Source organism: Chelonia mydas, chromosome 3 (genome assembly GCF_015237465.2).
Source record: "Chelonia mydas isolate rCheMyd1 chromosome 3, rCheMyd1.pri.v2, whole genome shotgun sequence".
In the NCBI taxonomy this organism is placed as follows: Eukaryota; Metazoa; Chordata; order Testudines; family Cheloniidae; genus Chelonia; species Chelonia mydas.
Genome location: NC_057851.1, coordinates 15,436,235 through 15,448,904, shown reverse-complemented (window position 1 = coordinate 15,448,904; position 12,670 = coordinate 15,436,235). Strand labels below are relative to the sequence as shown.

Sequence of the window (12,670 nt, the reverse complement as noted above, 5' to 3'; positions counted from 1 at the left end):
CACAGCTACTGCTCCAGTATCCGAGCTAGGTAGATTAAAGCTAGCTCTGGGATATCTACATAAGCTACAGTCACATCCCCTGATTGCAGAGCAGTCATACCCTAAATTCCAGCTTTGGGATATTTAGGTACCTGACTATGTGACTTAGTATTCAGAGGTGCTGAGCACGTGCAATTCTAGTTGAAGTCAATGCAAACTGTGGGTGCTCAGCAACTCAGAAAGCCAGGCTACTTACTAGATGCCTAGCTATGGATTTAGGTGCATAAATTTAGGTATTTAAATTTCAAAATTGTTCAAAATACTATGGGACTTGGGTGACCAATCACAGTTCTCGAATAGATAATTCCAAACAACAAAACTCAGGTGACTTCTCATTATTAGCAGTACACAAACAACCCAGAGGCCAAAATGCGTTTGTATGTCAAATAGTTTTATTTACTTCAAACTGTGACAATTCTCAAACAGGGAAAGGGCTAAATTCAGCAGATACAAATTGTTCATTGTGACAAAATGCATGTGTTTACTAAACACTTTTCAAGAAAAATAAAATATTAAAAACCACTATGAAGTATTGTACAACTTATAATGCAATTATATAAGGCAGTGGCTCTCCACCTGTGTGAGAGCTAGTTGGTTGCATGGTACGGATTCTCCTTATTTGCAACTGGTAAAGTGTTATTAAAAGCATTATATTGTTTTGAACAGATTTTAGCGGGCTTAATATTTCTTTTATATGTAAGCAATGGTTGCAATTGCTACGAGGACATTGTGTAAACGTGAAGCAGAAAAGAGGCAGTCTAAAGGTGAATGAGAGGGGACGTCAGTCCTCTAGAATATGCCTATTAAGATGTAGTCTATACTATGAACAAGTGAAATTCCTAATTTAACCCTTTAATAATTGGGCAAAGATCATCTAATCAGAAAACACATTCATCTACAAGCAAAATCATTATAATAATTATTTAATGTCAAATATGGTGAGGTGGGCAATATGGTTTTTATTTATCCATACACGTGATCCCATATACCAGCATTGCTATTAACAAAAATACAGGGATTGTCATAGTAGATCAGAACACTGATCCATCTAGTACAATATACTGTCTCTGATAATGGCCAGTACCAGATGTTTCAGAGGATTTACTTTAATGCTTCAGAGGCCGTTTGTACTGTAAACCAATGGAGAGGATAACAGGTTTCCTCGCTGTTTACCAATCACTATTTAATATGCTTTACCCAATTATTGACATATAAATAATCATTACTGTCATCTGAGTTAGTACACATTGCCATTAAGATACTATAGTTTAAACCTCAGAGCTATTCTTTCTAGACCTGGACAAAATTTTTCGGACAAATAGTATATTCTCCAGAAAATGCAATCTTGGGCTGATGAAAACTATTCATAAATTCAGGTCAAATTTGGGAAATAGTTTCAGCTGAAATTCCCTCCCCCGCCACCAAAGTCAAAATGCTTTGTTTTGATTTTGACTGTTTATTTAAAAAAGACAATAAAAAAGTATAAAATAAAATAAATTCTGAAATGAAAGGGGATTTTTTAAAATGAAAAATCACAATGTTCCACTCTGGTAATGTTGAAATGGAATGTTTCAACATCACCAAAGAGCTTCATTTCAATTTTTTTCTAAGCAAAGTTTTGTAGGAATCCACACGTTCCTGTGAAATATTTCAATTACAACAAAACAGCATTTTTTTAAGGGAAGACGTATGTCAGAAATGTTCTGGTCAGCTATAGGTTCTATGGGCAAATTTTAAAAAATCCCCTTTGCAGGTTTTTAGAACGAGGTCAGGACCTTCAGGCACTATCACAATCCTCCTCTGGCACTGCCAAATACTGCACCAGCAACCCTTCTGAGGGACTGAGATTTCAGCCAGAAGATGCACTTACTCACAGATCCCTGTCAACTGAACCAAGAATAGCCTCCCCTCTTCCACATCTGCAAAGCTGTACTCTGCAATGTGCTGCTGGGGATATGCACTCTCTATTTAGGTTAGGGGTCAAATTCTGCGGGGAGGGAGGCTTATGTCTCTATAGTCCTTATTTTTGTTTTGAAAGTACTGCTGTACCATGGGAAAAGACAACACAAAGCAGTGTACAGGGAAATGGCTGGCATGAGAAATAAAGATTTGCTCAGAATGATTTATTAGAATGAATTTGGTGGAATGTCATTAAATGATTATCTTCCACATAAACATGGACACATGAGACGCTGCGTATTTTAATACAAGCAAAAGTCTACTGCAGTCTCCTATGATGATGAGCTAACCAGATCAGCTACAACAAAACCAGGTTCACTCAAACCTTGAATCAAATCAAAACCATTTTATACTGTACAAAAGGTTTGTTGAGGAACCCTTCCCACTGTCTCCAGACAAAAGGAGATGAGGACCACCTAGCATGACTCCTTTCATGATCTTTGTGAGCCCCACAATCTCTCTGTAATGCCCTCACTGACCTTCTCCTTTTTTTGGACAAGATTGTAGAGCCCAACACTTTTTAATCCCCCTCAGCCGCATAACTGAAAGCTCACATGCTTGGAATCAAGTTCATGAACACTGGGGTCTATAGTATCAGAGCAGAAGGAGTCTGAATTCAGAAGGGTGGTGTACTGAAAACTATTAGAACTGTGATCTATCACTTTAAATTCCCAGTGGTTTTCCTGGTCCTTCTTGCAGGCAGGGGGCTCTGCAGGGAAGCATGGCTAGGATCAGAGTCAAGGGCGGGGTGGGTGAGTTGTGCCTCTCTATTTTAGGGAGCAGTCTGCTTTGTCTTTCTCTCTTTAGGGTTTTTCTGTGTTATGCTGAATTCTTAGAAATAAAGAAGTGTTACATTGCAACCATCCAGCAAGAGTATTTTATGCTTTTAATCTAACTTCGCTGTTTGTTTACGTGAAACATAATCAGAAGCTCAGAGGCCTAGTAGACAGTGTGTTGGCAGCATTTTCACTAACTCAAGATTACCATGCCTTTTGTACCATTGGTTTCAGAGTTAGCGTGGGCGTTAACAGTAATTTTTTGAAGTGTTTCTTGCTTAATATCCCAATGACTAGATGATCACTCTACTTTAGTATCAGTAATTCCCTACTTATACTAAAGACACAATGCTCTGCTTCTTCACAGAGGCCACTTTTAAGGGCCCCCCACACTTCTCTGGACCTCTATACTTTGGCAAGAGTGCATCCATTCATGTATGACATGCAAAGGCCATCTTTGTGGGCACACACTTTCAAAGGTTCCACTCAAGTTTTATTTGTAAAGGATTAGGGTTTGCGGGACCTGAGGTGGGGAAATTCTGGTTATGTGGCCTGGTTTCTTTTATGTAGCAAGTTTACTACTGCTTTTCTTTGTCTTCCTCTGATTGTATTTTTTATTATTTCTCAAAGCTGCTTAGAGCCTGCGAGAGATGTTTCTTTTAAAGTTTATATATTGAAATCTACATTTAAAAATTATTGTATTTAAAGGCAAGACAATGTATTTTGAAAGGAATACTTTCAACTACTCTGAGTCCTACATAGTTCCTGGAATCTCAGTAAACATAACTTACTCAGGAAAAAGACCTGAGGGTTGGTTTGTTTTGGACAACTCACTGAAGACATCTGTTTACACAGCAGCAGGAAAGAAAAAAGCGGGGGGTAGCAAACAAAATGCTAGGCTGCATAGAGAGCAGGAAAAGAGTACTGAGAATAGTGTAACATCACTGTGTAAATCAATGATGTACCTTTCACATGGAATACTGGGTTCAGTTACTGAAACCAGGAAACACATTCTGAACACAGCACTCTATATGAGCATACGCTCCTGATTTATAGAGTGACATTATACTACTGAATAACAACAGGTAGAAGAGGTGCCAAGAAAGGCAATAACAATTACTCAAATCTTGAACAGACTTTCATAGCAGAAGAGATTGAAATATCAAGCTTGTTTTGGGAGGAGACAAACAAGAGAAGGTCTGATAGAGATATATGAAATAATGAATGATTATAAAGAAGGTAAATTGGGAGCCCCTGGTATTACGTGCAATATTAAATAGAACAAGGGGAAATGCAATGAAAGACAATAAATATAAAACCCATGCACGTAGTGATGTATTTCCTCAACACATGGAACTCATTGACATGCAGGATCACTGAGACCAAGAGCTTAGCAAGACTCAAATATGATTGGGTGTTTGTGGCTATTCTCATTATCCATATAGTTATATTAGACAGATCTTTTTTAAAAATGAAAGCGGTATAAACTCCTATGCTATAAGGGCAGAAGCCAGCCACTAATTGTCCGAGGCTAGGAAGCAACTCCTATGAGCAGTTTACCGAATAATTGTCCTTTAAGGATTTCTTGCATTTTCCTCTGACACATCTAGTACTGGTCACTGTCACAGATAGGATACTGGACCAGATGGGTCATGGATCTGATCCAGTCTGGCAATACCCATGTTCCTATTACTTAAGTTCCCCACCCACCATCTCACGACATCTTTTCTTCTTCTATCTGGTGCATCACAAACATGACTGGCTGCAGCCTTCTTTGCGGGTGCCTGACAGACCATGTAGTGACTTACAACACCATTAACAAAATAATTAAAGAGCCTTACCAATTATTGTTAAATAAAATCCAGCTACTATGTCAGCTTCCCTAGAGAGTTTTGATGCAAAGGGATCTTCATCCTGGAGGTAATGAGGAAGATGGTCATCTTGGGGCGAAGTGCTGTGATTTGATGCCATGCCACTCACGTACAGACTAGCAGTGTCTGAAAAGTGAAATAATGGAATCCATAAGAGATTAGAATTGCCACCAGGAATCACAATGGAATTTTTGTTTAGATACAGAAGAGCGCAACCACATCGCCTCATCCCCATCTATGGTCTACCAGCTCTCCTTTCATTTCAGGGTCCAGTTCAAAATTGTACTCCTGGCTTTCAACCCTCCCCCTCCCCCAGTGTCTTGCTGCAAGTTACTACCTGACTTTATGTATGTAGGTACAGTACTTATAAGGGTCTCAGCAATGTAATATACTTGAGCAATGTCTTTACTCTCCAGCCCCTCTGTTCATGTGGCAATAGACTCTCATCTGCCCCTTCAACCACTCTTACAACTCTTGATCCAAGCACTTTCACATAGGCAGCTCCTTTTAGATGCAAAAACCATAGTATTGATCCTACTTACATGCCATATTTAGTAAATAATACTTCACATTTGTATAGCACTTTTCATCCATACATCTCAGAGCTCCCTGCTAAGGGAGGTTTGCATTATCATCCCCATTTTACAGATAGGGAAACCGAGGCACAGAGAGGCTGGCATAATGAGTGAGTGATGCAGATTCAGAACACAGATTTGAAGAAAGGTGCAATGCAAAATGGAGTTGTAGCAGCTTTATTCTGAAAGTCAGATTTCACTTCCGTATCCATTATGTTGTGACGGTCCAAGACTGGGTCCCTCACTTGATGTCCATCAAAAGCTTTTCAGGCTAAAAGAAAAAGCAGGGGTATTTCTGCTTATAAAGCTTCTACAGAAAAATGTGGATGTAATAGCCCCGTTGAGACTATATATTCCCTGCCCCTGGCATCTCAAAGGGTTACTGAGTCCAATTCAAGTTCCTGGTTCTAGATATTAAAGCCCTTAATAATTTGGGATCAAGCTACCTTTTGGGGGGAGGGATAGCTCAGGGGTTTGAGCATTAGCCTGCTATACCCAGGGTTGTGAGTTCAATCCTTGAGGGGGGCCATTTAGGGATCTGGGGCAAAAATTGGGGATTGGTCCTGCTTTGAGCAGGGGGTTGGACTAGATGACCTCCTGAGGTCCCTTCCAACCCAGATAGTCTATGATACCTCAGAGTTGGCCTCTGCACTGCAGCCCTCCAAAACCACTGCACTCTCAATGCCTTTTGGAGCTGCAAGCACCACCTTTTTAGTGCCAAGTCCTGAGCTAGGAACATCCACCCTACCTGAGAAAATCAGAAATATGCTTGAGAACCTGGCCACCTTTAGTGTGCCATCCAAACCTACCTTATGGCAGAAGCCAATACTCAATCACCAAAATGAAGGAGAAGAAAGAAGGCCAAGCTAAGGAAGAAAAAAAAATCAGCTGCAAATGGAAAATTCCAGGAAATCAAGGGCAAAAAGCCAATTTTGTTCTGAGGATCCATGGGGTTGCGTCATGTCATGCTCTATAGACTATGTGTATCAGACTATTTCTGGAGGAAAGCTGGCTCAGGGTCCCATGGGAAAGGGGGCTGACCAGGAAGTCTTACCAGGGGGAATGGCAGGATGGTAACATGTGACACGCTTGACAGAGGCTGATTGGCTGATCATGGGCTCAGTCAGCCTATTTTTATTTTCACTGTCTCAGTTCACCAGTGGCCAGAGTCTGCAGTGAGTTTAAAAAAAGAAGGAAAAAAAAGCAAGCCAGGACAGCATCTTTTGCAAAACTGGACAGAAAGTCAGGAAACGAGGATCATTCCATAGTTCCAGAGGCACATGGTCAATCTACCTAATAAGTAGAGCTGATTGGGAAATTTTCTTCAAAAATCCTTTTTGTAGGAAACCCTGATTCAACACCCAACTTTTTTGTTAGAAAGGGATGGTTTCAGTTAATTTCTTGTCTTGAAAAACATTTTGAAAAAAGGTCTGAAATAATCAAAACTATTATTTTGGCTTTTTCAACCAAAAAAATTGTTTTTTTCAGTTCAAAATTACCTTTTGTTTTGAAATTTAAGATAATTATAGTAAAAACAATTACAAAATAAATAAAAGATTGAAATCTGAATGAAACATTTTAAAATTATCAAAATGAAACATTTTCATTGACCTAAACCTACATTTTTTTCTGAATGTCCTGTTCACAAACCTTTTCAATATTTTAACTGGAGGCTTCAATTGTTGAAGCTGATCATGGTGTCCAGGAAGTTGATGTTAGTGTGGGTGTGTTCCACAGATGGTTTAGTGGATGGATGGTGAAGTTTTGGTAGAAATCTCGGAGGGAGTTTAGGTTTTCTGTCTAGAGGATGAAAATATCATCTATGTATCTCAGATATGTCATTGGTTTCATGATGCATTTGTCCAGAAATTCTTCTCCAAGGTGGCCCATGAAGAGAATGGCATTCTGGGGAGCCATCCTAGTGCCCATAGCTGTTCCGATGGTTTGGACAAAGTGTTTATAGTTTAATGTAAAATTATGCGTGAGGATGAAATGGATGAGTTTGGTGATGTGTTTGGGGTGGCTATTGGATGGTTGTCCATTATCTTGTAAATATATAAGGCCGGCAACAATGCTGTCATTGAAAAGAAATGTTGACATATAGGGAGGTTACATCCATGGTTGCAAGGATGATGTTCTGAGGGAGGCTGTTCATGTTGTGGAGTTTCTGGAGGAAGTTGGTTGTGTCCTGGAGAAAGCTGGCCCTTTGTGTGATGAGCGGCTTAAGGATGTTTTATATGAGTCCCAATATTCCTTCAGTAAGAGTGATGAGGCCAGATACAATAGTTTTGCCTGGGTTCCTTGTTTGTGTATCTTGGAAAGCCTGTGGAAAGTCCCTGGGATGAGCTCACAGGGAATGAGAATATAAAATTTCTCTTGTTGTTTGGGGAAGAATTTGATGATATCCTTAAATTCCTTGGTAAATTGTGGTGTGGGGTGTTCTTTGAGTTCTTTTTAGTAAGTGATGTTGGAGAGTTACCTAGGGAGATGGTGGAATCTCCTTCCTTTGAGGTTTTTAAGGTCAGGCTTGACAAAGCCCTGGCTGGGATGATTTAGTTGGGGATTGGTCCTGCTTTGAGCAGGGGGTTGGTCTAGATGACCTCCTGAGGTCCCTTCCAACCCTGATATTCTATGATTCTATGAGAGGTATCAGTTGGCCTCCTTGACATGCCCCCTTTGTCTGCTGATTTGATTCCTATTTGGTAGTTGGATTTCAGAGACTGTCTAGCTGTCTTCTCAACTGTGGAGAGGTTGTGGTGGATGTGATATTTGTTAAGGATTTCATAGTCAATTTTTTTCCTGAAGCAATCAATGTAATGATCCAGACTGTAGTTCCATCATCCAGTCAGATGATTATTTTTTCTTCTGATTGTTGGTGAGGATGTGGTAATTGTGCGCAGTGGTGTCATTTTTGTGTAAAAATTGTTTGAGGCAGAGTCGGTGAAAGAATTCTTCTAGTTCTCAATATGTTTGTATGGTATCAGGTTCTGTGGAGGGGCAGAAGTTCAGTCCCTTGGAGAGACAGATAGCAACGCTGGTTAGGGGTAATGTAATGGGGTGGAGTAGGCCCAAAGGCCCCCTGTTGGAGGCCTCAGGGTTCTGCCATACCCATCCCAGGAAAGAAGTAGTGAAGAGGTTCTCCAAGGGGCCTAGAGTGGTTGTGAGGAAGCAACCAATCACAAGGGCTGCTGGAACTGTCAGGAGCCAGGAGGGCCCTATAAAAGGAGCTGCAGAACACAGCAATAGTTAGTTGCTGCTTGGAGCTGGAGAAGAAAGGACTGCATGCCTGGCAGGCTGGAAGAGCAGCAGGACCAAAGACAGTCTGCTGGCAGGGACCAAGGGAGCGAGAGAGCTGGCTGCTGGGACTGAGTAAGGACTGAGCCCGGGGAGGGCCACAGGAAGATATTGTCTCCAGGGAGGAAGCCCTAGGGGTACAGCCCCATACCAGGGCTACTTAAAGACTGAGCCCAGGGAGGGATAAAGATACCACCACCAGAGGGGTGGACTGTATCCCTCAGAAGGGGTGTGTTCTGGTTCACATACAGACAATGTGTGTGATTTGGCTGGAGGGCTGAGTTGCTGAAAAAAACATCTGAGAACCACCAAAAAGGGTCACCAGAACTGAAAGAATGCAGACACACCTAACCAGAGGGGATGGTCACGTGAGGTGGGTGCCAACCCCATTTCAGGTAGTCTTGATACATTGATGATGTTGGGGTGTCGTGTAGTGTCCATGTGGTGGGTCCTGGTGCCATGGTTTCTCCCGGAGGTGGTATTCTGTGGGCTGTTAAGTTGTTGTAGTTGGTTCCACTTTTTGTTTTTGTATTAGTTGGCTGTCCTCAGGTTTTTTTGATAACTGTTTTGGGTTTCTTGCATGATTTCCAGGTATCTTTCCTGATTTTTTCTTCCAGTGCGTGGAAGCATGTGATGATTTCCTGTCTGAAGTGGTCCCTTCTGGAGTATCTGAGATGCAGTAAGTGGTTCCTCAGTTTTGTGGAAGTCCTTTTGCAGAGCTGTTCAGCATATTTGGAGTTGTATGTAGTGATCAGAGGGTTATAGAAGGTGAAACCCCTGCGGATGATGTTTTGTTCCTACATTTGCTTAGTAAGTAGATGTCGCTGTTAAGTTTTGCTTCCTTTTTCTTGATATTGTGGAATTTCTACTTCAGATCACTGTTCCCTCTAAGCTGTGCGCATGCACACAGATCCTAAACCTCATGCACACCACGAAACACTGCGTGCACAAAAATTTGCACAGAAGCATAATAATTTGCACAGAATAAATTTTTTGCGAACACGGCCTGTGAAAAATTAGAGGGAACATTGCTTCAAATGGCAAAATTCGATATCTTCCATTGTACCATGCAGTGCTGATGTAGCCATGTTAGTTACCGGATATTAGAGAGACAAGGTGGGTGAGAGAATATATTTTATTGGACCTTTTAGTGGTGAGAGAGATAAGCTTACGCAGAGCTCATCTTCAGATCTGGGAATTATACAGTCACAGCTAAATTCAAGATGGAACAGATTGTTTAGCATAAGTAGTTAATACATAGTTCAAGGGACCATTCAAAGTGAAGTGGCCCATTATCTCTCCAGTCACAGGGGGAAAGGGGAAAAAAAGATGTGGGAGGGGAGGAGTTATAGATTGTTGTAATAACCTGAAGGGCTAAAATCCGTATGCTGTTTATGTTACAACCTGATATATAGACTGTGTCCGCTCTTTTTACAGGCCCAAAATCCAGAGTTTGGTCAAGAAGACAGAGGCCTAGCAAATAGTGAACAATATTAGCTAAGAAGCAGAACAAACAAAGGACAACCTTGCTTTTTGCTAAGATAAACTTGGTCAGCAAGAAGCCAGGTAGAAATTATAATTGGGGGCTTTATCTCAAAGTTGCAAACAGACCACAGGAATGAAAGGGGCCCTGTTTCTTCTGTAGAAGAGGTGCCTTCCTACACACCAGCCTTGAGTTTATGGAAGAGGTTCAAACATAGTATGAGATATGATATCCTCCCTCTCACAGATGTGCACCTCTCCTCCTAGCCATTGCCAGTACCTGCCTTAGAAACACAAATAAATAATTAAAAGACGATCTTTATTGCTATATACTTTTCATTTGTCCTTTTGCTTTAACTCCTAGGTGTGTACCTGTTGGACAATCAGGGGAGCTACAGCTCACGAAAGCTTATGCTCAAATAAATTTGTTAGTCTCTAAGGTGCCACAAGTACTCCTTTTCTTTTTGCGAATACAGATTAACACGGCTGCTACTCTGAAACCTTTCATTATCTATGGATCCCAAATCAGAATTCAACATATATATATTTTATACTAACACACTTTATATATTGTTTAATGGAAAACACCTGTGTACTAATTAAGTGTCATGTGTTAACCTGAAACCATGGGTGGAGACATTATGTAACTTTTTGACCACTGGATACTGTGCTTATCTTGTCTTGCTGCTAGACCTATCCAGGGGTTTAGGACTGCCTACCCTGTCATTTCCCTCCGCCCATGGAAAATCCATATAATTCATTGTAATCAATTGTTTGACATTGTCTCTGAGCCTAATAAGCGAGGTGACACTCTGCCAGCGCTGTGCATAATAAACCCACGTGCTCGATTCTACACAGTGTCCATATTTGTTCCTTCAAACCCATACATCCAGTGTCTCTATTCAGTCCATGTTTTATACCAGTGAAGCAGGTTAGGTGTTCATTACAGAGTAGCACGTTTTCCTAATGTTGACGGGACCTAAACTTTTTTTTAAATTCACAGTCAATTCCTTGGGAAGTACTTATTGTGTGTGCACTTAATCAAATCAAGAGGGGGGGAAATACCCTCTTTTACTTTACTCAATGTGCTCAGAAGATGATCGAGAAATAAACTTTTCTCTACAGATCTTTAACTAGCATTTTGTTTTTCTCCAGAGGAGAAAAATAGGGGTATTTGTCTGGAAAAATAACTCTCCCTGTCTGGCTCTCAACATCGCTCTATATTTATAGCCTCTCCCTGCACAACTAGCTCAATAATGTGCTGCTAAGGATCCTGCAGTTCGGCTAGAATGAACAGCTTTCAGCTATACATAACCCACGCACAGAAATATGTTTTGTTATCTCACCTATTCACTTTCTCTATGGTCTCTTCTACAACAGCCACATGAGATGGGGAAAACGTACCAGACAAATAAAACTATGGTGGAAGTCCTCTAACATCTGGACAACTGGTGTCCCATTCTCTAGCTGCTCCACACACACAAAACACAGATCAGTTCAAAGAAAGTCAGACACCAGGAGCACACACTGCTCCATTATATAGTGATAAACCCCTGTTCATACAGTAATTACGTATAAGTTATCCATGGGAGATGTGGTCTTGTGCATTTTCCAAAGTGAAAGAAGTGCAACATTGCATCGTGAATTAGTCATCTGGCAGTAAGACTGTTATTCTGACTGTAGATGTTTCTTTCTCTCCTGCCCCATGATGTGGTAATGAAAAGTTTAGAGTCCCAACACAAGCTGACAGAGGAAACTTTGGAGTGACTAACATGTGGCAAGAAGTCGAATGGTGTGCCGGAGATCCCAAACAGGTAGCATTACACCTTATATCTATGCCAGAGTTTATTAATTTTAGGAAAATATGTTGCAGATATACAGGGCATTTAAAAATAATTTGATTTATTTTGTTTAAAAGCAAAAACATAATGAAGGGGATAACACAAAAATTCAGGTCGTGGTAAATAATGAAGATGACAGGTCACTGATTCGAATTGAGCTGGATGGCTTTGGTAAACTGGGTGCAAGTAATCAGTATGCACTGTAATATGGCTAAATCAGGAAGGCCAAATCACACTTGGAGTTGCAGCTATCAAGAGATGTTAAGAGTAACAAGAAGGGTTTCTTCAGGTATGTTAGCAGCAAGAAGAAAGTCAAGGAAAGCGTGGGCCCCTTTCTGAATGAAGGAGGCAACCTAGTGACAGGGGATGTGGAAAAAGCTAATGTACTCAATGCTTTTTTGCCTGTCTTCACGAACAAGGTCATCTCCCAGACTGCTGCACTGGGCAGCACAACATGGGGAGGAGGTGACCAGGCCTCTGTGGAAAAATAAGTGATTCAGGACTATTTAGAAAAGCTGGACGAGCACAATTCCACAGGGCCGGATGCACTGCATCTGAGAGTGCTAAAGGAGTTGGCGGATGCGATTGCAGAGCCATTGGTGATTATCTTTGAAAACTCGTGGCGATCGGGGGAGGTCCCAGAAGACTGGGAAAAGGCTAATGTAGTGCCCATCTTTAAAAAAGGGAAGGAGGAGGATCCGGGGAACTACAGGCCAGTCAGCCTCCCCTCAGTCCCTAGAAAAATCATGCAGCAGGTCCTCAAGGAATCAATTCTGAAGCACTTAGAGGAGAGGAAAGTGATCAGGAACAGTCAGCATGGATTCACCAAGGGC

General features: G+C 41.1%; 1 protein-coding gene across 1 annotated transcript in view; it reads right to left on the bottom strand.

Annotated features, from left to right (window-relative positions):
- OPN5 (opsin 5) overlaps positions 1 to 12,670 on the bottom strand; it is a 55,208-nt gene that overhangs the window by 26,250 nt on the left and 16,288 nt on the right. Inside the window, exon 2 of the mRNA XM_007068312.4 lies at positions 4,616 to 4,771. Coding sequence (XP_007068374.1) covers positions 4,616 to 4,745 — 130 coding nt within the window. The 5' untranslated portion in view covers positions 4,746 to 4,771. The remainder of the gene's footprint in view (positions 1 to 4,615; positions 4,772 to 12,670) is intronic.